Source organism: Mirounga angustirostris, unplaced genomic scaffold (genome assembly GCF_029215605.1).
Source record: "Mirounga angustirostris isolate CCGP_5_RB_7025 unplaced genomic scaffold, mMirAng1.0.hap1 SCAF_10, whole genome shotgun sequence".
Taxonomy (NCBI): domain Eukaryota; kingdom Metazoa; phylum Chordata; class Mammalia; order Carnivora; family Phocidae; genus Mirounga; species Mirounga angustirostris.
Window position 1 is genome coordinate 76,588,272 of NW_026991718.1, and position 26,570 is coordinate 76,614,841.

Below are 26,570 nucleotides of genomic sequence, written 5' to 3' on the forward strand. Positions count from 1 at the left end.
TCTAGAACTGATTTTTAGCTAGGAAGACTAAAATAGGCTTCATGGGGTATCTGTGCTAGGTGTGAAAGGCAGGACACCAGATTATACCTTCCAATTTTATGTATAATATATTTAAAGATGTGGCTTAGAATGGCAAGTGGAAAGATGATATAGATGTATATCTACAGAACTTATATTCTAGAGAAGTCTTCTTCCAGATAAATATTCTGAGGTCTGACATCTGAACTGAGTGCTTCACTCACTGGCTCCACACTCACAGAGCTAACCACCAATTCCACTGTCCCTGACCTGACTCTCCCCACCAAACCTCCCAAAACCCCCAATAATATTTAATTTAAAAGATAATTCATATAGCTAAGTAGGTTATTACAAAATCTGCATATAAAGCTCATAAAATATATCTCATAGCAACTAGTTACATTTTTTAAAGATAAATAACAATCCAATATTATTCAAGGTTTGACACTGAGATAATTTTTCAGCTTAAAATTACCTGTAGTAACCCTCCATCATCAAAACGTAGTACTTCTATTATGCTCTCCGACTGAATAAATGCTGTGAAGGAAACAAAACATACTATCACTTTACGGAAACATAAATCTGATTTAAATAAATATCTTTTACCTTAAAGTTAATAAATTACATATTTAAAAAAACATACTGCTTGAGGTGATGGTTAAAGAAGAAAATGCAATCCTGCAGGATTTTTAGCAACTATGAAATGCTTTAAAATAAAACAATACAACCGAATTAGAAAGTAGTTGTAACAACCTATAGGCTGTGTAAGCCACCCGCAAAATATATTCCTGCTATACTTCCAGAAAGTGCAAAACAGTCAAATTCAACTAGATGCAGGTGATTACTTTCACTGACAGACAACTGAAAATATCACAAGCACATGCAAAAGATCATTAGAGAATTCTATTACCAAAAAAATAAGCCAAAATTCTGTATCATCTGCTCTTTTACAGCGATGATAGGACCTAGAATCAACAGTCAAAAGAAACTTGGAGGGAGAAGGGACAAGGAAAATGGCAAGCGATTATTCTATTCCAAGAAACTGTGTACAACACAAAGACAAGATATTCAAAAAGCTCACATACTTTTACCATATGATCTGGCGACTGTGCTCATGGGTATTTACCCAACTGATTTGAAAACTTATGTCCATATAAAAATCTGCAAGCAATTCTGTATAGCAACTCTATTCATAATCACTCCAAACTGGACACAAGATGATATTCTTCAATAGAGGAGCAGATAGACAAACTATAGTACATCCACACAATGGAATATTATTCAGTGATAAAAAGTAAAATAAAAAGCTACATACTGTTTGATTCCAAGTACATGACATTCTGGAAAAGGCTATACTAACAGAGATGGTAAAAAGGCAAGAGGTTGCTAGAAGTTTGGGGAGAGGAAAGATGATGTAAGTGAAGCAAAGGAAATTTTTCAGAGCAGTAAAACTATTCTGTATGACACTGGAATGGTAGATACCCGGCATTATGCATTCATCAAAATGGAACTTTAGAGTGAACCTAATGTATGCAATTTAAAAAATCATTTGGGAAACCAAGGGATCCTGGGATGAAATGTAGAAGATGACAAAATAATTTAACTATATAGCAAATGTATGAAACCATCTTACTGAAGTGGGGGGGGGGCAGAGTGGAAAGAGGTGCTGACAAAGTAATGTGAACGTGAGTGGAAGCTGTAAAACTAAAGGTAAAAGACTAAAAGAAAAAGAAACTGTACATAAGCACTATACCCTAACTGATAAAGTTATTTCCCATGGGAGCTTGAGTTAACAATTCTGATGTCACTATACATGTTTACTGGAACTGCACAATTAAATACACAGATGGTAAAAGTCAGACTTTTCACTACTGGAGTAAGAGTTTACACAAAAGCAAGGGGAAGAAGCTATAATGATCCATGTGGTAATGAACTGAGTTAGCAACATCAGTATGAATTCATATTTAGTTTAATATAGTTATATTTAGGAATATTTATAAATATGTGTATATGCAGGGGTTAGTATACACATATATATTTTCTTGCTCTGTCAGTTAAGAGGGCCTAGAATAATGACACCCCAGTAGCATAGGGCAGACCTAAAGCACAGATCTTGGGTTCTAATACCATTCTTCAATAAAAGGAATCAGGGCTTCTTAGAAAAATGGCTCAATCTAGGACCAAGGCAGGATATATACAACATGAAATTGGAGCACCTAATGGTGCCAGAAAGTAAGCAAGTGCTAACCATCCAAAAAACCAAAAAATCCTGTACGGATGAGAATTTGTCAAAGGGATCTAAGAATTAACATTAAGAGTTAAACCTGGAACAACTTGAGCAATATAACAGTGTTGGATTACAACCCAAAATATAAAATAAATACCATGAGTCCATACTGATATAAATAAGTAATTGAATAAATAAATAAACAGGGGAGAAGATAAGAGACTCCCAGGCAGAATTCTAAATAATTTATGTATCTAGAAGCTGGAGGATAACTCCCCATCTTTTAACAAGTGTGGGATGCACATAGGGACTTCCTTCCAAAAACAGTATGGAAAGGAGGGGAAAAAAGAGTAATTTTAAAGTGGAGAAATCTGACAAATGTTACCCCAGTCAGATGATCAAAGTCAACATCCTCAGTGAAATGTCATGCTGACATATGTACCCTTCATATGACATAATAAAAATGGTATTTTATCTTTGTGGTCTTCCTCCCCAAATCACATAACCCCAGTCTCATTAGAAGAAAAACATCAGACAAATCCCAACCAAGAAACATTCTACAAAATATCTGAGGAGTACTCCTGAAAACTATCAAGGTCATCGAAAAGAAGTAAAGTCTAAGAGACTGTCACAGACCAGCGAAGCCTAAGCAGACAGGACTACTAGATGTAATTAATGTGTTATCTTGGGGCGGGGCGGGAATGGGTGCAATCCTAGAAAAGAAAAAGGAAATTAGGTAAAAACTAAGGAAATGTGAATAAAATATGGACTTTAGTTAATAATCATGTATTAATACTGGTTTATTACTTGCAAAAAAAAAAAGGTACCACATTAATGTAAGGTGTTAATAATAGGGGAAAGTGTGGGGAGGATGGGAACTCTGTGCTATCTTTAAAATGTTTATATAAATCTAAAGCTGTTTTAAAATAAAAAGTTTATGTGGGGGGATGCCTGGCTGGCTCAGTCGGAAGAGCATGTGACCCCTGATCTTGGGGTTGTGAGTTTGAGCACCATGGGTGGGTGTAGAGATTACTAAAAAAAATAAATAAATAAACTTTAAAAAATAAAATAAAAAGTTGACTTTTAAAAAACACGAAACAATGGTATTTCATTTGGCTTAATACAACATTCACTGACTCCTCTTTGTTGGTCTTTGAGTATTCATCAGGGAAGCAGCTTACTGTCTCATCCACACATTCCTGGCTTTTCCAGTCTGACTAAAGCTGAAAGCCAAGCAGCAAGTTAAGATACCAGCTAATTAGATTACGTTACCTAACTGGATGGTATTTCCTGACTGCCAAGCATCACTCTTCCCTTGTTCTAGTAATCACATCCCGATTTTATTTTGGGAAAGTCCTGTGTCAATCTGCCCCACTGCTCATTCCCCAGCAGTTCTCAATGTAGAGAACACTCCATAAATACTGAGTGCCTGAGCGAAATCCCACCTTTTTTGCTTAGAAGTAAGTGCTGATATTTGCATTTGTTGATGCAAATGATCTCTTTCCGGTTTGTTATCTAGTCCTAGCTTGTAGTTAGTTTCAGATTCATATTGTGAAGGTAAAAGGCTCTGCCTAGCTCACCCAGCCCATTTCCGTCCTTTCCTCCACCTTTTAACATAAACTGAAATTTAGATGACCCAGAAAGTATCTTTCTGTTATACTCCTGTTGAAGACAGATTTATTGATGTAAGAACACAATGAACTAACAAGAATTAACTGAAGAGCCAGATGCTCACAATGGAAGAGATAAAAAGTAGGAGCTCCTAGTTCGAAGCTTTCCATCTAATCAGCAGTAAGAAAGTACCAGAAACATGATCTATTTGGAGGCTGCTATTAGAGTTATGATATAATGACTATCACCTAACTTCCCATAATCAAGCTAGATCAGACCTTTAGCTAAATGAGGAGAACTTAACTATATAAAGATAAAGACAACTACATAATTTGGTTGTATTAATTAGGAGCTTTTTAAAAAACATGAAATACCTTATTTGAAAAAAATTAGTAACAGTTGCTGTTTTATAAAGTCCTAAAAGGAAAATACTGTGTTATATATCATCAGTTCCCCTTAAAAGATATAGAAATGAATAGGACTCAACTCAGGCATGAAATAAATGTTAAGAATATTTCACTTTAAATGGCCAGTTATAAGAACTTCAACTTTTATGCCTAGAAAAATAAAACTGACACTAGATAAGTACTTAATCATTTAATGCGTTAACAATGTTAGGCTGTAAAATACAAAAACTAACCAAAGCAAGTCAAATTCCCCCATTTCTGGATTTAAAGCCACAACTTACAGCTACTTCCTCTCCCAAGAAGTTTTCCCCCTAATTTTATATTTTAAATGAACCCCAAATTATCCCAATGTTCCCCAGTTCAAACAGCACCCAGATGTTATAGAAATAACATCCAATAATTATCATCACTATATTATTATTAATAATAATAATGATAATAAGCTAATCCTATGACACAGACATTATAGGTTCCATTTTAAAAAATAAGTAGGCACAGTGAGGTTATGCATGAGGTCACTCAGCAAGAAAAGTGGCTAGAGAGAGACTATCAATTTCAGCCAAAGGACCCCAGAATCTATGGTTCTAAACCCATCACTATTTACTTACAAAGTAAATTTGACATTAAGGCTTAATGGCACCTTGAAGCAACCTAATTTCTAAAATTAGGCATATAGTTCCAATAACAAGTAAGGAAAGAAGGAAGGGATTTATATTTCTGGCTTTTATGATTTTGTAGGCATTAACTCTGTGAAGCTGGGCTCCAGAAGATGTACTTTAAGGTCCCTGTATCCATCCACATCCCTGTGATGTCTGAGAGGAACAAAGACATTTCCATACAGTGTAAAAATCTCCATGTGTCGGTCTTTAATCACTCACTTTCAAAACAGAAGTTGAGAAACTGAGTTTGTTTACTTCCCTATTTCATTTAGTAATGAATGACACAAGAAAAATACCTTCGCTTTAAAGGCAAATCTTTCTTCTTTTCCTGAACATTACAATCTGCCTGTTTTCATACATCTTCTAAAATAATTGATGAAAACAACGAATGTAAATAAGCAGTAGAAATATGTGTCATAAGGGTGTGTGTATATGTATGTGTACCGGGCATTGGGATCCTAGGCTGTCACCATCGATTTTCTACTTTCTAACCTTCAAGGTCTCCTCACCCATAGGGGAAGAGGTTGGGCTAGTTAAATAAGTGACTTTTTTTTTTTTTTTTTTTTAAATAACCAGTAAGCAAAGAGAGGGCCACACAGGCAGGACTTGGAAGGGCACTCAAATCCTGTGTCGAACAACCACCCTGCCTGGAATATTCTCCTGGCTAGTGTTTTCTCTTCCTTCAAGTCTCACCCTGAACACCATCCCTCAGCCAGGTTTTCCGTAACTGCTCCAGGCAGCTCTCTGTCATCCTCTATCATCTGCCCTATTCTAAACTCATCACTAGTTCTTGGTTTGCTTGTCATCTAGTTCAAAGTCTGAAAAATGGCAGACAACAAAATTGGTTAAGGGATGCCTGGGTGGCTCAGTCGTTAAGTGTCTGCCTTTGGCTCGGGTCATGGTCCCTGGGTGCTGGGATCGAGCCCCACATAAGGCTTCCTGCTCAGTGGGGAGCCTGCTTCTCCCTCTCCCACTCCCCCTACTTGTGCTCTCTCCCTCGCTATGTCTCTCTCTGTCAAATAAATAAATAAAAAATCTTTAAAAAAAGAAATTGGTTAAAATAATGGTATTATTATTTCAGAACTCATCATTATTAATGTATTATCTCTTATAGTTACACTTGCTCAGGATTTTATTTCAACAAACGATCACTAACAAAAATTTTTAAACATTCTGGACTCGATTTGTGTGAGTCCCTTCTATCTGTAAAGATACTCTGACTGAAACCTTGTTTCTCCCCTCATTAATTTTCTTATCTGAAAGATGTAATATACACCTAAGTTATCTTCTTCCCACATTAAAAGTGCAAAGGAATTCATATATGTCAAATTCTAATTTTACCAAGACCACTCAATATTACCAAACCCCTAAGTAGGCTGTGGCCATGTTATTTACTCCAACTCAAAATATAGATTCATGCAACTCAGATGTGCCAGATATACACCATACACCCAAAGAGGTGAGGCACATATATTTTCAAAATTAATTTTATAGTTTATCATAAAATACCATAATTAATTTTCATTTTATCCTGAAGTACTTAATTTATATAAAAAGATCAGTAAACTTAAGTTTTAAAATGAATATCTGAGAACCACCAACTACTCTAAAGAAGCAGAAAATCACTAATACACTGAAATATATCCTACTATGCTCCCTCCCCAGCACAAGCAGGGATTAGGGGGAGCACGAGAGGCACTATAAAAAACAAGCAGATCAGGGGCGCCTGGGTGGCTCAGTCGGTTAAGCGGCTGCCTTCGGCTCAGGTCATGATCCCAGGGTCCTGGGATCAAGCCCCGCATCGGGCTCCCTGCTCGGTGGAGAGCCTACTTCTCCCTCTCCCTCTGTCTGCTGCTCTGCTTACTTGTGCGCTCTTTCTCTCTGTTAAATAAATAAATAAAAAATCTTAAAAAAAAAAAAACAAGCAGATCACAATAACAATATAAAGGCTCTGAAAATTAAACTGTTCTGCAACCATAGCTCACAAACACAAAGGGATCTCTGTGATAAACCTAAACAGGCTGACTGCCTACTAAAATAAAAAATTTAAATAGTATCCAAACATAATAGAATCAACCCAAGTGTCCATCAACAGATGAATGGACCAACAAAACAAGGTATATAAATACAATGGAATGTTCTTCAGCAATAAAAATGAATGAAGTTCTCATACATGCTACAAACATGGATGGACCTTGAAAACATTATGCTAAGTGAAATACATCAGACCCAAAAGGACTAATATTGTGATTCCACTTAAATGAAATATTTAATATAGGCAAATTCATTGAGATAGGAAGTACATCAGAGGTTACCAGGGGCTGAAGTAAGGGGGGTGGTGGGAGTTATTGCTTAATGGTTACTGAGTCTCTCTCTGTCTGGGATGATGAAAAAGTTTTGGAATAGATAATGGTAATGGTGGCACAACAGTGAATGTAATTAATACTACTCTAGTGTACACTTATAATAGTGAATTTTGTGTTACATAGACGTTACTAATTTTTTTCAAAAAATTCCTGCAGACAATTAAAAAAAAAACAAAACTACACACTACATCTCATTAACTTGGACCAAAAACAAAAAGTACAACAAACTATTAACAAATTGAATCCAGCAATGTATAAAAAATTACACATCATGACCAATGAGATTTATTTAAGTTCTACAAGACTGGCTTAAAATTTAAAAACAATCAATGCAATTCACCACTATCAACAGGCTAAAGAAGAAAAATTACTTGATCATATTGACTGAAACTGAAAGTGTACTTGACAAAACCCAACACCCACTCATGACAAAAACTCTCAACAAGACTGGAGAAAAACAGAACTACTTCAACCTTCAGGTAATACCTTATTTAATGGTTAAAGAAGGAAAGACTGGGAACTTCAGGAATGTGGCTCTTGCCATTCTTTAACATAGTGCCAGAAGTTCTAGTCACTACAACAAAGCAAGAAAAAGAAAAACCTATACACTGGAAAAGAAATAACACTATCCCTATTTGCAGGTTACATAACTGTCTATGTAAAAAATCCCAACAACTCAAAAGCAAACAAATAAAAAACCTCCTAGATCTAATAAGCAAATTTAGCAAAGTTGTAGATGTTGGAATTATTAAACACCTTAGGTTAGCTGTATTAAAAATGTTCAAAGAATTAAAGGAAACCATGGCTAAAAAACTTTAATATTAATAAGGAAAAAGAATCTGTAAGAAAAATCAAACTAAAAAGTATAGTAATTGAAATTCCCTAGTTTATACTAAAACATTATAAGCAATATTAAAAAAAAAAGGGGGTAAAATGTGGCCTATACACAGGAAAAAAAATACAGTGGATAGAAACTGTCCCTGAGGAAGTCCAGACATAGGACTTACCAGGCAAAAATGTTACATAAACTACTGCAAGTATGTTAGAAATAAAGGAAACCACATGCAAAAAAAAAAAAAAAAAAAAAAACCAACTAAAGGAAAATATGCGAATGTTGTCTCACCAAATGGAAAATATAAAATTAGAAATCAGTAATGCGGTGTAGTTTAGGCAACTCAGAAAGTATGTGGTAATCAAAAAACAATCCTATGAGTGGATAAAGAAGATGTGATACACACACACACACACACACACAGTGGAATTACTCGGCCATAAAAAAGAATGACTTGCCATTTGCAACAATATGGATGGAGATAGAGAGTATTATGCTAAACAAAATAATTAATAGAAAAACAAATACCCTATGATTTCACTCATATGGGGAATCAAATGAACAAAGAGGAAAAAAGAGAGAGGGAGGCAAACCAAGAAACACACTATTAACTATAGAGAATGAAGTGATGATTAACAGAAGGGAGGTGGGCAGGGGGATGGGTTAAATAGGTGATGGGTATTAAGGAGGGCACTTGTGATGAGCACTGGGTGTTGTATGTAAATGATAAATCACTAAATTCTACAACTGAAACTAATGTTGCACTGTATGTTAACTAGCTGGAATTAAATAAATACTTGGAAGAAAAAAATCCTAAATAACCAATGTGTCAAATAAGAAATCAGAAGAAAAACAGAAAATATTTTGAAATAAAAACCAAGGCACAGAATACCAAAACTTATGAAATGCAGGGAAAACAGTGCTTAGAAGAGAATTTATAGCTGTTATTTGCCTATATTAAAATAAAACAAAGATCTCAAATAGCCTAACCTACCATCTTAAGAAACTAGAAAAAGAAGAGCAAACCAAACCCAACACAAGTAGAAAGAAGAAAACAGTACAAGTTAGAGTGAAAATAAATAAAATTGAGAACAGAGAAATTAATGGAGCAAAAATATGGTTCTTTTGAAAACATCAACAAAATTGACAAATCTTTAGCTTAGGCTGACCAACAAAAAAAATTCATGAATGAAACAGGGACTATGACTGATGACCTAACAGAAATAAAAAAGAACCTTACAGAGAAGTGAGTATAAGAGAATAACTAGGAACAACTACACACTAACAACTTAGCCCAGGTGAAATGGACAAATAAATAACTAGAAAGATATAAACTACTGAAATTAACTGAAGAATAAACGAAAATGTGAATGGATCTATAACAAGAGGTTGAATTAGTAATCAAAACATCTTCCTACAAAGAAAAGCTTAGGGACATACAGTTTCATTGATGAATTTTACCAAATGTTTAAAGAATTAACACCAGTATTTCACAAACTCCTCCACATTATAACAGAGAAGGAAACAGTTCCCAACTTATTCTATGAGGCCTTAATACTCTGATACCAAAATCAGATAAAGTTATCACAAGAAAAGAAACTACAGACCAATATCCCTTATGAATATGGATATTGAGTTCTCAACAAAATGCAGCAAACCACATCCTCCAACATACGCACAAGATAATCTAAATAAATGAGAAGACATTTGGTGTTCATATTCTGTAAAACTTAATAATGTTGAGACTGCTATACTCCCCCCAACTGCTTTTTTCTAAATTGATATTTTCACCCTAAAATTCTTAAGAAAATGTAAGGGACCCATAATAGTCAAAACCATCTTTGAAAAAGAACATAGTGGAGGACTCACATTTCTTGATTGCAAAACTTACTGCAAAGCTACACTAATCAAGACAGTGTGGTACTAGAAATAAATGTATAGATTAATGGAATAGAACTGAGAGTCCAGAAAGATCAATCACATTTATGATCAATCGATCATAAATTGTGCCAAGACAATTCAAACAAGGATAGGACAGTCTTTTCAACAAATGATGCTGGGAAAACTGACTAACTACATGCAAAAAACTGAAGCTGGACTCTACCTCACACTACATGCAAAAATTAACTCAAAATGGATCGAAGACCTGAGTGTAAGAGTTATAAAACCCTTAGAAGATAACAGGTGAAATCTTCCCAACCTTGGATTAGGCAATATTTTTCATCTAAGAGAGCTAAGCAATCAAAGACACATACAGACACACTGGACCTCATCAGAATAAAAACCTTTGTGCTTCAAAGGGCACAATTAAGAAAATGAAAAGATAACCCACAGAATGGGATATTTTTGCAAATGATTTATCTGTTAAGGATATGTATATAGACTACATACAGAGAACACCCACAACTCAATTAAAAAAAGACAAATATCCCAACTCTAAAAAATGGACAAGGAATGTGAATAAACATTTCTTCAGAAGAAGATAATAGCCAATAAACACATGAAAAGACACTCAAGATCAGTCCTCAGAGAAATACAAATCAAAGCCAAAATAAGATACCACTTCACACATTCTAGGATGGCTATAATCAAAAAGGTATACAATAATAAGCACTGGCGAAGATGTGGAGAAATTGGAAACCAGTAAGTTGCTGGTGGGAGTAAAAAAATGGAGCAGCTACTTTTAAAAACAGTTGGACAGTTATTTAAACAGGTGAATCTGAGTAAAGGTATGCAAGTATTTTTTATTCTATTTTGATTCTTAGAAATTTTCTGGAAGTTTGAAAATATTCCAAATAAGAAGAGAAAATCATTTATGCAAGACTTATAAAATTTTGAATGTTTAAACACATTCACTCTTTTAAAAAGCCATATATCATGTTATGGTAAATGTCCAGTTGAAAATAGTGGTTACAGAGGTGTTTGGAATATTTACTGCTGGCACAGATTAACTTTGGCAATAATAAACGGCTCAAGTGTCTGTGACTACAAGTGGTATTATAGCCATCTTAAAACTGTCTGTTAAAATAATATGCCAACTCAGCTACTGTGCAGGGATTTTATCTTGTATGTTTTTCCAATATGCAATCACATATTATAAGACAGAGAGCATATGTATATAACATCTACAATGCATCCATATATACATAATACATAACATCACATTTTAACTATTAGATAAGTAATCATCCATATCTTAACAATATAGTTTTTATCCCACATGCCCAAAGAAATGACCAGTGTAAGAAATTAGAAAATGAAGAGCAAATTAAGCCTAAATTAGAAGGAAATAATAAAGAATACAAATCAATGAAATAGCAGAAAATAAAGAAAAATCAAAGAAATCAAAAGCTTTTTAAAATGTCTGAAAAGATGAATAAAATTGATAAACCTCTAGCCAGACTAGTCAGTAAAAAGTCACATATTAGAAACAAAAGAAATGAGAGATTGGACACAACTATACCTTCTATAGACAAAAGAAGGCTAATAAAGGAATATCATTAATAATTTTGTCAATTTAGTTAACAATTCAGATTATGAGATAGACAAATTCTTTCAAAAATTCAAAATGCCAAAGATCAGTCAAGAAAAAATAGTTAACTTGAATAGCCCTAGATGTATTAAATGAACTATTCTGCAGTTAAAAATCTCACAAAGAAATCTCTAGGCCCAGATAGATTAACTGATGAATTTCCCCAAATATTTAAGAAAAAAAAATACTAATTCAACACCAACTCTCCAGAATATAGAAAAGGAGAAACTTTCTAACTCATTTTATGAAGCCAGAATTACTGATACCAAAAACAGACACTTTAATGGAAAACTACAGACAATATCCTTCATTATTATATATGCAAAAACTCTTACTAAAATTTCAGCAAATGTAATCCAATAGTATACAATACATCATGACTATGTACAATTTATCCCCAAAATGCCATGTTGGCTTAACATCCAAGATACTACTACTACTACTACTATTACTACTACTACTACTGTAATCCAACCTATAAGACTAAAAAAACAAACAGGCATCTCAAAAGATGCAGGAAAGACATATGATAATTCATCATCCTTCCATGAAAAAAAGATCTTGGCAATGTAGGAAACAAAAGAACTTTCTTACACTAATAAAAGTTATGTACCAAAGTCACAACTAACAACATACTCAATGGTGAAACACAAAATACTTTCCCTCTAAAATCAGAACAAAGTAAGGATGTTAGCTCTCACTACTCCTATCCAACATATTGAAAGTTTAGCCAATGGAAGAAGAAAAAGAAATAGATGTAGAGTGGAAAAGAGAAAATGAAATTGTCTTTACATACAGATATCATCATCTTCAAAGTAGAAAATCCTCAAAAATCCACAAAAATTCTACCAGAATAAGATTAGCAAGGTGGCAGGATACGATGGCAACATTCAAAAACAACTATATTTCTCATAATAGCTACAAACAGTTAGAAGCTAAAATTAAAACCACTTACAATATCATCAAAATATATGAAATATTAAGGCATATATTTGACAAAACATGGCTGGGAGAAATGAAAGAACACCTAAATAAGTGGGAAAATGTACCATGTTTGTGAATCAAAAGACTCAATATTTTTTTTTTTTTAAGATTTATTTATTTATTTTAGAGAAAGAGCACAGGAGAGGGACAGAGGGAGGAGGAGAGAGAATTCCAAGCTGACTCTGCCCTGAGCACAGAGCCTGATGCGGGGCTCGATCTCACAACCCCAAGTATCACAACCTGAGTCTAAACCAAGAGTCGGATGCTCAACTGACTGCGCCACCCAGGTGCCCCAAAAGACTCAATATTGCTAAGACATCAATTCTCCCGATTGATCGAGATATTCAGTGCAATCCTAATGAAAATCTCAGCAGACCTTTTTGTAGAAATTCACAAAACGATTCTAAAATATATAAGGAAAAGCAAACGACCCAAAGTTTAAGTAAAGATAGCTTTGAAAAAGAAAATAAGCATCAGAGGACTTAGCGCCTGATTTCAAGACCTAAAGCCACAGTAATCAACTCAGTAGAATATTGATACAAAGACAGCAGATAAACGAACAGAACAGAAATTTCAGAAACAGATCCCCACATAAATGGTCAACGGATTCTGACAAAGGCATCAAGGCAATTTGATTTCTCTAAACAATGGTGGTACAACTGGATAGTCATATGGGAAAGGGGGAAAAAAACCCTTCAATACCTCAACACTTAAAAAAATCAACCTGAAATGAATGATAGAACTTAATGTAAGAGCTAAAACTCCAAAACTACTAGAGATCAACATAGAAAATTTTAGTGACCTTGGGTTTGGCAAAGAATTAAGTAGGATACAAAAAAATCATGAACTATATATAACTATACATGAATATAAAAAGATAAATCTGACTTAATTTGTTTTAAAACTTTTCTTCTTCAAAAGATTTGGTTACAGGAGCTCCTGAGTGGCTCAGTTAAGCATCTGCCTTCAGCTCAGGTCATGATCCCAGGGAACTGGGACTGAGCCCCGCATCAGGCTCCCTGCTCCACCGGAAGCCTGCTTCTCCCTCTCCCACTCCTCCTGCTTGTGTTCCCTCTCTCGCTGTGTCTCTCTCTGTCAAATAAATAAATAAAATCTTAAAAAAAAAAAAAAAAGATGCTGTTACAAAAGTAAATATAGAAGACACAGACTAGAAATAAATATCTTGAAACTAAATAATAAGAAAACAGTGCAATTTTTTAAAATGCACAAAAGATTTAAACATCTAAGCAAAGATACTATGAATGGCCCATGGGGGGGAAAAAGCATATGAAAAGATGGTGAAAATCCTCATTCAAGAAATACAAATTAGAAACACAACGAAGACACCAACATATAACCCACTGAAATGACTAAAATTAAAAATTCTTAACATACCAAGTGTTGGCAAGGATGTGGAGGGACTAGAATTCTAACACACTGCTGATGGGAATATAAAATGATGCAACCACTTTGGAAAACAGGTTAGCAGTTTCTTTTTTTTTTTCTTTTTAAAAGATTTTATGTATTTATTTAACAGAAAGAGAGACAGCATGAGCAGGAGGGAGGAGCAAGGGGAGAGAGAGAAGCGGACTCCCCACTCAGCAGGGAGCCTAATGCAGGACTTGATCCCAGGACCCTGAGATCATGACCTGAGCCGAAGGCAGACACTTAACCAACTGAGCCACTCAGGTACCCAGGTTGGCAGTTTCTTAAAGTTGCATTATGCCCCAGACATTCTTCTACTCCTAGATATTTACTCAAAAGAAAATGAAACACATGTACATACAAAGATTTGTGAATGAACATCATATGAAGCCTTATCTGGGATAGCTCAAAAGAGGAAATTACCCAAATTCCCATCAATGAGTGAATGAATAAACAAATTGTAGTATATCCACATAATGGAATACTATTCAGCATTAAAAAGAAACAAACTATTAAAACATAAAATATCAGGGCGCCTGGCTAGCTCAGCCGTTAAGCGTCTGCCTTGGGCTTAGGTCATGATCCCAGGGTCCTGGGATGGAGCCCCGCATCGGGCTCCCTGCTTGGCGGGAAGCCTGCTTCTCCCTCTCCCACTCCCCCTGCTTGTGTTCCCTTTCTTGCTGTGTCTGTCAAATGAACAAATAAATAAAATCTTTAAAAAAAACCAAAACATAAAATATCATTATGCTGAGTGAAAGAAGGCAGACAGCTAAAGAGTACATACTATATGTTTCTGTTTATATATACATTTTAGAATATGCACACTAATCTATGGTACAGAAAGCAAAGGGGAAGTTGTCTGGGTCTAAAGGGGTGGGAAGTAGATTACAAAGGGTCACAAAGAAACTTCAGGAGGGTGTGTATGTTCATTATCTTTAGTGTGGTGATAGTTTCACCTGTATATCCATGGGTCAAAACTCAAACTGCACATTTTAAATGTGTACGGTTTATTATACGTCAATTATACTGCAACAGACCTTGTTTTAAAAAGTCACAATTCCTTTCTGTATTTTATACATGGTTTGTTTCTTGGTTCTTTTTATAACAATAGCTTTTGAAGGATTCCAAATCACTACCTCATGTTAACTATATGAAGGGTTTTCTTCATAAGTACAACCATTCTCCTTGTCTTACTCCTTGCACCTGCATAACTCAGCTGGCCTATTATATTGAAATATTTCCCCTCAGAAATATGTAACTGTCATGTGATGATGATGGCTATCAATCTCATTAAGCTAAACAGAGTCTTTCTTGTAGAATATCCAAAATTTCAACACAAATGAGACAAATAAATGCCTATCAAACCAATATTTAACCACTCATTAAAGCAGTGAATGGGTGGGGCACCTGGGTGGCTCAGTTGGTTAAGTGGCTGACTCTTGATTTTGGCTCAGGTCATGGCCTCAGGGTCCTCCACATCAGGCTCCTGCTCAGCAGGAAGTCTGCGTGGGGATTTTCTCTCCCTCTCCCCCTTTGCCCCTCCCCCAGCTTGCATGTGTGCGTGTGCTCTAATAAATAAATAAATCTTAAACAAAATAAAGCAGCGAATGGGAAAAAGGATTTCCCAGTGAAAAATATTGGCAAAGCTTTATATTCTACATTTTCATCTGGATGGCAATTATACAGTATATACATATATAAAAATGTAAAAAGCCATATACTTAAGGGTGTATATTCTTTAATGAATACGTTATGCTTCAATAAAAAAATATTAGTCAAATTTGAGAGTACCAGTTCTATATTTCATAGACCTTGCTACCTTCCCTCTCCGTGACTTATCTCAGACACGTCTCTGTGGCTTTGTATCCCCAGTCCTCTCTCCAGTATGCTCTGAGCCGCATAAGCTACCCATCCCTCTTGGTTCCTCTCCAGATTCCAGTAAAGACCATTAAGGAAGGGCCTCTTTACAGGATATTCTCCCTCAGGTGGTAACAGACTGGGGAGGCAGTAAATCTCAGCAACCTCAGAGAAATACTGCTTTGACTTGTTTTTTTTTTTTAAACATTAAGGGTACCTCAGAAATCACACAGAAGCCGAATGGGTTCAGAGCCAGTACTAGGACATCAGTTTGCTGATTCCTAGAGTCCAGCATTTACACATCTACATCCTAATTTATGAGCTCAAGATTCCAAACTAGACTTTTACACAATGGAATTAAAATTTACTCAGTTGTAAACTTGCAACCTAAGATGACTAAAATTTGAGCAAATAAATTAAAAAAGGGGAATTAACTTTTATGAGACACTATATAACAGCCTAAATCTGCAGTAGAGGAAATACAGTGAGGCTGGGCATAGCCAACAAACCAAGAGGAACTAATTTCCTAGAAAACATAGTTTTAAGATTTACCAGAGTCGCCCATTTTAAAATTAAAATGACTGATGAATAAGAATGGAACCAAAGAGGAGCGCCTGGGTGGATCAGTTGGTTAAGTGTCTGCCTTCGGCTCAGGTCATGATCCTAGAGTGTTGGGATCAAGCCCCTTGTTGGGCTCCCCGCTCAGCAGGGAGTATACTTCTCCCTCTGCCCCTCACTCTGCTCTTGCTCTCTAATAAATAAATAAAATCTAAAAAAAAAAGAGTTAAAAAAAAAAAAAAAGGAACCAGAGAGATCCAAATAAACCAACAACTCAAGTGATGGTGGAGACTCACATTAACACTACCCAACATATTTTAAATGGCAAAATTCCCTTTGATTATGTGAAATTGATCTAAAGTGGTTAGAAAAACATGGTCTCATTTAAATTTGGCATGTAGATTCTAGTCTACTTTTGTGGTCTAAAGTTCCAAAGACAATTTGTTTTTGTAACAAGCCTTTGTAATGCTATGGCTTATCTGTTTCATTCTTCTAGCCCTGCCTGAGCTCTCAGTGGATACCTTCGGAGGCCACACAAAGGGGTGGAAGGCACTTCCTCCGGCCCCATGGTATGATTACATGACTGGGTGGAGGAATGCCAGGCCCATGGGTGGACAGCATTTACTGTGGCTTGTTCTTTTGGTCACCCCACTCTCTCTCTACTGGGGCTATTGCTGTGGTAGACCAGGCCCATCGATGCCACTAGGTAAATATCTCACTGCTAGGTCCACCTTTTGTGGTCCTTTGGCCAGAGACAGCAGGTTTTTCTGTTCGTCTACGTCTGTTGGCAATTCCAAATTTTAGGCTCCTCCACTATGGGATATATGGGAAATAAAAAGAAAATACAGGGAATCCTCCATAGTGTCATCCTTCAAGTCCTGAAGTCCCTAGCCAGTCCACCTTCTTTCCATCTTTCAGAATCTTTTAGTGATTGTCTATTAAGTTGTTTCCAAGATATTTAATTTAGAGGTGAGGAACAGGGAAAAGTAAGCCTATGCCATCCCACTAAACCTAAAAAAGTAAATGCTTGTTAAAATAAAGATTTAAATTGACCCAGTTTCCTAAAAGACAACATGTTCAAATACAAGAGGAAATCACTCATTACACAAGACTACACAATGTAAATGAGAAAAGACAATCAACTGAAGCCAAAGCCAAGATAAATCCAATGTTGGAACTGACAAAGATTTTAAAGCTGCATAATATTAAAAAAATAAAGATGCATAATATTGTTTCAATAAGTAGTTACAAATTCCTTTGAGAAAAATGAAAAAAAGAAACATAAGTTATAAGATGGGGGATGGGGTAACTGGGTGATGGGCATTAAGTATGGCACGTGATGTGATGAGCACTGAGTATTATACCCAACTGATGAATTAGTGAACACTACATCTGAAACTAAAGATGTGCTATATGTTGGCTAAATGCATTTAAATAATAATAATTTAAAAAGAAACATAAGTTACAAAAAATATGTCAATTACAGAACTGAAGGTTCTTAACTGAAGATTAAGGAATTAAAAATAAAATTCTATAAGATCAAAAACTCCCTAAATTTAGTGAAAGATATAAACCTACAAAACAAATCCCAGGCAGGATAAACCCAAAGAAGCTCATGCCAGGACATGTCAAAAGTAAACTGCCAAAAACTAGACAAAAAGTCTTAAAAGCAACCTAAGAGAAATGACATATTACCTACAGCAGAACAGCAATTCCTAGGGCAGTGGATTTCTCATCTGAAACCATGAAGGCCTGAAGGAAGTAGCACATTTCTTAAGTGCCGAAATGTAAGAACTGTCAATTGTGAATTCTACATCCAGCAAACCATCCTTCAGGAAAGGAGGAAAAATTAAAATATTATCAGATGAAAGGAACCTAAAAACTTTGTCATTACCATGCCTACCCCTAAAGATGGCTAAGGAAAGCTCTCCCCAAAAGAAAGGAAATGATAAAAGTAGACTTGGAAACAAGAATAAAGAGAGATTTTTAAAATAGGGATAAATATAATAGACTATCCTTCCTCATGAGTTTCTTTTCTTTTTTTTTTTTTTAAAGATTTTATTTATTTATTTATTTGTGAGAGAGAGAATGAGAGAGAGCACATGAGAGGGGGGAGGGTCAGAGGGAGAAGCAGACTCCCTGCCGAGCAGGGAGCCCGATGCGGGACTCGATCCAGGGACTCGATCCAGGGACTCCGGGATCATGACCTGAGCCGAAGGCAGTCGCTTAACCAACTGAGCCACCCAGGCGCCCCTTCCTCATGAGTTTCTTAAATCATACTTGATGGGTGAGGCAAAATTATAACGACATCTGTTGAGTTCAATGTATGGAGAGGAAATGCTTCAGAAATTACATTATATTGCATTATATTATATCTATCTATCTATCTATCTATCTATCTATCTATCTATCTATCTATCTATCTATTTATTTATTTAGAGTAGGCTCCAGGCCCAGCATGGAGCCCAATGCGGGGCTTGAACTCATGACCCTGAGATCAAGACTTGAGCTGAGATCAAGAGTCAGATGCTTAACCAACTGAGCCACCCAGATGCCAGCAGAAATTATATTTTAAAAGGTAAGGAGGGCAATGGAATCTTAATGAAAGCAAGGTTTTGGGGTGCCTCGCTGGCTCAGTCGTACAGTGTGCAACTTGATCTCAGGGTCATGAGTTCAAGCCCCACACTGGGCATGAGCCTATTTAAAATAAAATTTTAAAAAATGAAGGCAAGGTTTTAATACTACAGTCAAAATGGTAAAACACTGATATGAGTAGGCTGTGATGAGTTACAAATGGTAGTGTAATGAGCACAACTACTAAGAAAAATATACAAAAACAGTACACTCAAAAACAACATAAATAAAATAAGATGGAATCCTTTAAAAAGGATTCTTTTAGTGGTGCCTGAATGCCTCAGTTGGTTAATTGTCTGCCTTCAGCTCAGGTCATGATCCCGGTGTCCTGGGATTGAGCCCTGCATTGGACTCCCTGCTTGGCAGGGAGTCTGCTTCTCCTTCTCCCTCTCCCTCTTACCCTCTCTCATGCTCTCGCTTGTTCTTTCTCTCAAATGAATAAAAAATCTAAAAAAAACCCCACAAAACAGGGATTACAACTGTATTAACAACAACAATAAAAGAATTCTTTTGAAAAAGAGCAAAATAAAACCAAAGCAAGTAGAAGAAAGGAAATAATATAAAAGCAAAAATAATTGAAACTGAAAACAAAAATAACACCAAAGTTGGTTCTTTGAAAATAAAAAAATCAACAAAATTGACAAACCTCCAACAAGACTAACACACTAAAAAGAAAAGACAGAAATCACCAATACCAGGAATGAAGCAGGGAATAGCACTATAACTGCTACAACCATTGAAAGATTAATAAGAGAATACAGTGAACAACTTCACCCTGAGAAATTTGACAACTTAAAAAAACTCACCAATTCCTGAAAGCCACAAAATACCAAAGCTCAACCAAGAAGAAATAGATGGCCAGCATACATTTATAGCCATTAAAAAACTGAATTTGGAAGATTCCCCCCAAAAGAAATCCTTAGGCACATAGGACTTTAACTGAAGATCTTTATCAAACATTTAAAGAAGAAACAGCACCACTTTTACTTAAACTATTCCAGAAAACAGAAGATGGGAATACTTCTCAACTCTATGAAGCTAATTATTACCCTGATACCAAAGCCAGACAAAAACATGACAAAAATTTTTTTAGAACTACAGGCCAATATGCCTCACTAACTTAGATACAAAAACCCTCAACAAAAAACTAGCAAACTGAATCTAGTAATGCATAAAAGGAACTATACACCATGACTCATTAGGATTTATTCAGCATATGAAAGAGCGGCTCAAATATTTGAAAATCAATCAATGAAATCTACTATAGACAGTTAAATAAGAAAACTGCATGATCTAAACAAATGATGCAGAAAAAGCTTTTGACAAAATCCAACACCCATTCATGACACAAATTCTCAACAAAGAACAAAATGGAATTTCCTTCACTCAATAAAAGAGCATCTGCTAACATCGTCATTAATAGTGAAAGAATGATTTCCCCCTAAAACGGGGAAAAAGGTGAGGCTATTGCTTTCACAACTCTTATTCACCATAGTATTAGAAATTCTAGCTGCTGCAGTAAGAAAAATAAATAAAATGCACGGAGAAGAAAGGAAGAAAAAAAACCTCCCTATTTGCAGAGAGCATGATGGTTTATGTAGAAAATCCAAAGGCATCTATAAAAAACACCAAAACTCCTAGAATAAGTGAGTTCAGTAAGGTAGTAAGATATAACACCACAAAATCAATAACATTTCTATATATAACAATGAACATGTGGAAACCAAAATTAAAAACAAAACACCATTTACAATCAATCCAAAAAAATATTTAGGTATACACTTAACAAAAAAAAAATTTAATTTTTTTTTTAAGATTTTATTTGTTTATTTGAGAGAAAGAGATAGCGAGAGAGACAGCATGAGCAGAGGGGAGAGGGAGAAGCAGACTTCCCGCCGAGCAGGGAGCCTGATGTGGGACTCAATCCCAGGACCCTGGGATCATGACCCGAGCCGAAGGCAAATGCGTCACCGACTGAGCCACCCAGGTGCCCCTATTTTTCTTTTTTTTAAGAAGACTTAAGTAAATGAACGTACATACTGTATTGATGGATTAGAGTTTTCAATGTAGTATAACTGTCAATTCTCCCAAATTAGTATACGGATTTAACGCAATTCCTACCAGTATCTCAGCAAGGTATTTTATAGACACAGACAACCTTATTCTAAAATATACACAGAAAGGCACATTCCTGAAAGTAGCTAAAATAATCGTGAGATATAAGAATAAAGTGGAAGGAATTACTCCACCCAATATTAAGGCTTATTATAAAGCTAAAAGCACTCAAGGCAGAGTGGAACTGGAGGGATATACACATAGATCAATGGGATACCACACAGAACCCAGAAACAGACCCACACAAATCCTTAATGATTCTCACAAAGGTGCATGCAGAAGTAATTCACAGGAAGGATAGCCTTTTCAACAAATGGTGCTATGGCAATTGGGACACCTATAAGAAATGAACAGTATCTTAGAACCAATTTATTTTGCTTGTGCTAAACAGAAATGTGAAAGTTATAAAATAATTACAATGTCCCATCAGATAACTTGATTATACAGATAACACACTCTCTCTTTTTTTAATTGCATTCCTTTTTTAACTCATGTGGTGCTGATCTCCTATACTCTGATTAGTTTTGGGTGCAAATTAAATTCAAGTTCCTTTCAAGGAATTCTTATAAATGACAAGTCATACTCCACAAGTGGTAAAAGAATAAAAGACTTAAAGTTAGGAAAATTTTCTTGGGGGGTAAATGGGGGGAAACAGATAAATGTCAAAATGAGAATGTGTTATAATTAGAAATAAAGAGTAAAAGAATATTTCCTTTTTCAGTAAGCAGTGGAAGCTAGATTTTTATTAAACATGATTTTTGTAAATGCATTATTTAATATTTTTATTCACTCTCAGTCTTTAATAGCTTATTCCCCACCTCTGACATAAATTTTAAGTTTAAAAAGTTATTCAATGCATTAACTTAAAAATGAAATCAGATGTCTAAACAAATGTGAGATGTTTTACAAAGAGAAAAATAAAGTTGAAGACACCAATTTGGTAGGTTCCAAAACAACAAAAAATAAACAAAAATCCTACTATCCCCAGGTACTTAATGTTTTAATTAAATATAAATTTTAACAATATTATGAATTCTAATTTTGTTACTTGTTTTTAAAATTTATTCATATATTTTCATATTATCATGTGACTATCTGAATATAAAAGTGTCATTATACATATTTTTCCCCTCTAGCAATGAGGCACAAATCTTAATTTACCTCTAGTCTGTCCCGGTTTGCTTCAAAGCTCTAGGGATGCCATTTTTGGCACTAACCACTGGCTATAAACAGAAGGTACCAGCTAACTCACAGGATAGGAAGGGGTAAGGTTACTTTATGACCTCATTGTGGGGTGGGTCAATTACAAACCTAAAATTAAAAAAAGAAACAAGTTACCTCTTCAGACATTAGGGGAAAAAATGTGTTCAAGTGCTAAAATTTCTATTCCAAAAGGACATTTTGAAAATGTGCTGGAAAGTTTCCTACCTGTTGTCACAGCTGTCAAGTATGTTGACAAACAAGGAAGAAAATTTCATAATTAGGCCTCCAAGATACAATTAGTTAATGCCATAGTAGGTACTCTGATAATTTATTTTTAAAAAGCAAACAAGAAAACTTTTGACAGGGAGATACTACGCGGAGGCTAGGGGCTACAGCTAGATATTGCCTGTCTTCAAGGAGCTCCCAGACTAAGATGGATAAACCCAAACAAGTAAATCAAGTACTGGGGGCTCCCGGTGCACCATCACCTAATTAAGCCACAAGTCTTCAGATGCCTCAAAGAAGTGATTAAATGTGAAACACAAGCGAGAGTCAGATAGCTGTGCTTTCCTTCCAAAAAGCACAATAGGCCAAAGGAATCAGAGGTATGAGCAATTATGGTACTCTCAGAAAATAACATTTATTAGGTCTGAAATTTAAGAAGCATTGGAGGAATTAGAGATAAAGCTGGCTAGGGAGGCAGAGGCTGAGTCACACCCCATGCTAAGCCCTGGAAGTTATGTGTTATTTTTCCCATTTTTCTAGTAACTTGCCCAAAGCCACACAGCACGTAAACAGCAAGGTCAGGATGAGAGCTCAGGTCTGTTTTTCGACAAAATTCAAGCTCAGGCTGCCTCTCAACGATATTCCTTACTAAGAGGGAGGGGGTGTCTCAACATTGGCTTCTTGAAAGTAGAGGAATCCCATGGTGAACCAGTACAATAACTAACCCTTAAATTGATCATTAAAACAGCAGTTCTCAAAGGGTGGGTCTTTGGATCCCTGCATCAAATCCCTCTGGTGCTCAGTAAAATGGAGATTCTGGGTCTACTTCTAAACCCACTGAATCCTGTTCTCTGGGACTGAGCCTGGGACTTTGCATTTTACAATGATATACATAAGCTTTGAAGACTAGTGATTTAAAGGCCTTTTCAACTGAAGCTAGGTGGATGACCAGATTTGAAGAGGAGTATGAAGAAAGGAAAAGGCTTAATTCAACCTCAGACTATAAGATTTGAGATGACAATGGAATATGCAAGTGAAAATGCTGATGCAGGCAATCCGAGGACAGTATTTGAACTTGGGGAAAGAGGTCAGAACTGGAGACACTCCAGGAACAGATGAAAACTGAAGCTCCTAAGCTTTAAAAAGTCCCCAAGGAAGAAACGGCAGAGAACCCTAATCTATACAGCTCATATACAGGATAAGTATAGACAAGCCTATATAGTTCAATACAGGGCAGAACTTTCCTCAGGCAGCAGTGGAGTTACTGAGAGTAGAGGTGTCTGAGAAAGAGGAACAGAAAAGCAGAGCATGTTTCACGGAGGCCAAGAGAGGAAGATTCAACAATGTCAAAAGCTATCATACAGAGAGGATAGAAGGAAAGGGAAGCAAAGACTAAAACAAGCCACCAGATATGGCCAATTGGAAACCACTAGTAAGTCTTGAGACAGGTTTCTGAGTGGCAGAGCAAGACAACTAGTTTCATGTTGATCCAACAATAAAAAAATATGTATCACATATTTCAGTTTACCTCAGTTGTCCACCCAAGTGTCTGATATTTTTGCAGTTCAGAATCCTATCAAGATTATGCATTACAAATGGCTGTAATGTTTCTTTAGTCTCCTTTCAATCAGAACAGTCTCAAATATTTTTTATCTTTGACGACATATTTTTAAAGAATCCAAACCTAATGTTTTACAGAGTATCCCGCAATCCTGATTTACTTTCCTACCCGCCTCATGATTAGATTCAGATTGAACATTATATAGATGACACTGTGCATCTCATCATCAGGCAGATAATATTGATTTGTCTGATATTACCGGTAATGCTAAACTGGATCATTTGGTTAATATAGTATCCACCAGATCCTTCCATCAGAAAGAGGCTGTTTTCCTTTTGTAAAAAAACAAGTAATCCATAGGGAGAACATTGAGCTAAAAGGCATCTATCTAACCAATAACCTTTCACCAATGATTTTAGCACCCACTGATGATTCTTGCTTGAATCAATTACTACCCTGGTGGTTGTAAAATGGTGATTTTCTAGTTCAATCATTCCTTGTACATTTGCTACATGACATTTTTTGGTAATGCCATTTTCATTTCCCTCCACCCTTTTCATTTCTGAGTATCACTATAGACTCATGGATTTTTCTCCCAGTATAATTATTGTTATTATTCTTTTTTGACGCTCAAAATGTCCCAAATTTGGTCAGGTAGAGTCCCTTCAAGTCAGCTCTTACGCCCTTATGATGTGTTCCCATTAGTCCTTGAGCACATCTTTGCTTGCTGGCACACACACAAAAAATGTTGCAGGATCACCTTGTAGTTTTCCTGTCTGAGCTATGGATGGTTTCCTGAAACAGCTTTACAAAAAAAAAAGAAAAAAGAAAGAAAGAAAAAACCAATTCTATATAAATATTTCCACATTAGAGGGGAAATATATCCTAATTAATTTTATGAGGTCAACATTAACCTGCCATCAGAAATAGACAAAAAATATTTCAAAAAACTAAAACCAATATCCCCCATTAACACTGATACAAAAATGCTTAACCGTGTTTTCCCAAGTTGAGTCCAGCAATATTTAAAAAATAAGTAACATAAGGACCAAATGAGAATAATACAAAGAATGCAATGTTGGCTTAACATTTTTAAAAAATGTTACATTATAACATACTTAAAAAAAGACCTATCTATAATCATCTCAACAGATAAGGAAAAGGCATTTGACAAATTCACCAAATTGTAATGGAAACTATCAATGAACTAAGAATAGAAAGGAACTTCTCCAACCTGATTATGAGCACCTATGAAAAACCTGCTATTAACATACACAATGGCGAAAGACTGAACAACACCTTCCCCCTAAAACTGAGAACAAGGCAAGGATGTCCATTCTTGCCACTTTTATTCAACACTGTTCTGGAAGTCTTAGCCATTGCACTGAGGCAAAAAAAAAAGAAGCAAAAAAGTGCAAAATACAGATCTGGGGCGACTGGGTGGCTCGGTCAGTTAAGCATCCAACTCTTGATCTTGGCTCACGTCTTGATTTCAGGGTCATGAGTTCAAGCCCACGCCTAGCATGGAGCTTGCTTAAAATTAAAAAAAAAGGGGGGGACGCCTGGGTGGCTCAGTTGGTTAAGTGTCTGCCTTCAGCTCAGGTCATGATCCCAGGGTCCTGGGACCGAGCCCCACATCGGGCTCCCTGCTCAGTGGGGAGCCTGTTTCTCTCTCTCCTTCTGCTGCTCCCCCTAATAGTGTTCTCTGTGTGTCAAATAAATAAATAAAATCTTTAAAAATAAATAAATAAAAAATAAATATATAAATAAAGGAAAAGAAAAGAAAAAGGCATATAGATTGGAAAGTAAGCTGTAAAACTGTTCTTATTCACAGACATGATCACGTATGAATCTACCCAAAGTAGATGAATCTACATATGAATCTGCCCTAAGAAAGGCATTATTAGAATTAATAAGTAAATTAATTAAGGCTGTAGGATACAAAGTCAACATACACAAATGAATTACATCTCTATATACTAACAATGAACAAATGAAAAATAAAAATACAATCCTATTACAATAGCATTCAAATACATAAATGAGGAATAAATTTAACAAAATACATTCAATAGTTGTACACTGAAAAATACCACTTAACGAAATTAAAGATCTAAATAAACAGAGATGCACCGTGTTCAAGGACCGAAGATTGAACACGGTTATGATGTAAGTTCTCTCCAAACTGACACAAAGATTCAAAGTCCCAACAGCCTTTTTTCTTTTTTTTAGGAAATTGACAACTTAAGTCTGAAATATATATAGAAATGCAAATAAACTAAAACAACTAAAGCAATTTTTTAAAATAACAAAGTTGGAGAACTTTCACTGCCTCTTCTAAAAGTCTTAAAAGATT

General features: G+C 35.6%; 1 protein-coding gene across 4 annotated transcripts in view; it reads right to left on the bottom strand.

Moving 5' to 3' along the window:
* Positions 1-26,570, bottom strand: part of TMEM131 (transmembrane protein 131) — a 241,020-nt gene that overhangs the window by 168,538 nt on the left and 45,912 nt on the right. For 3 of the 4 annotated variants that reach the window (XM_064572578.1, XM_064572577.1, XM_064572579.1), the window contains exon 2: positions 494-555. The exons of the other annotated variant lie outside the window; for it this stretch is intronic. In XM_064572578.1, the coding sequence (XP_064428648.1) occupies positions 494-555 (62 nt within the window). The remainder of the gene's footprint in view (positions 1-493; positions 556-26,570) is intronic. 4 annotated transcript variants of the gene reach the window in all.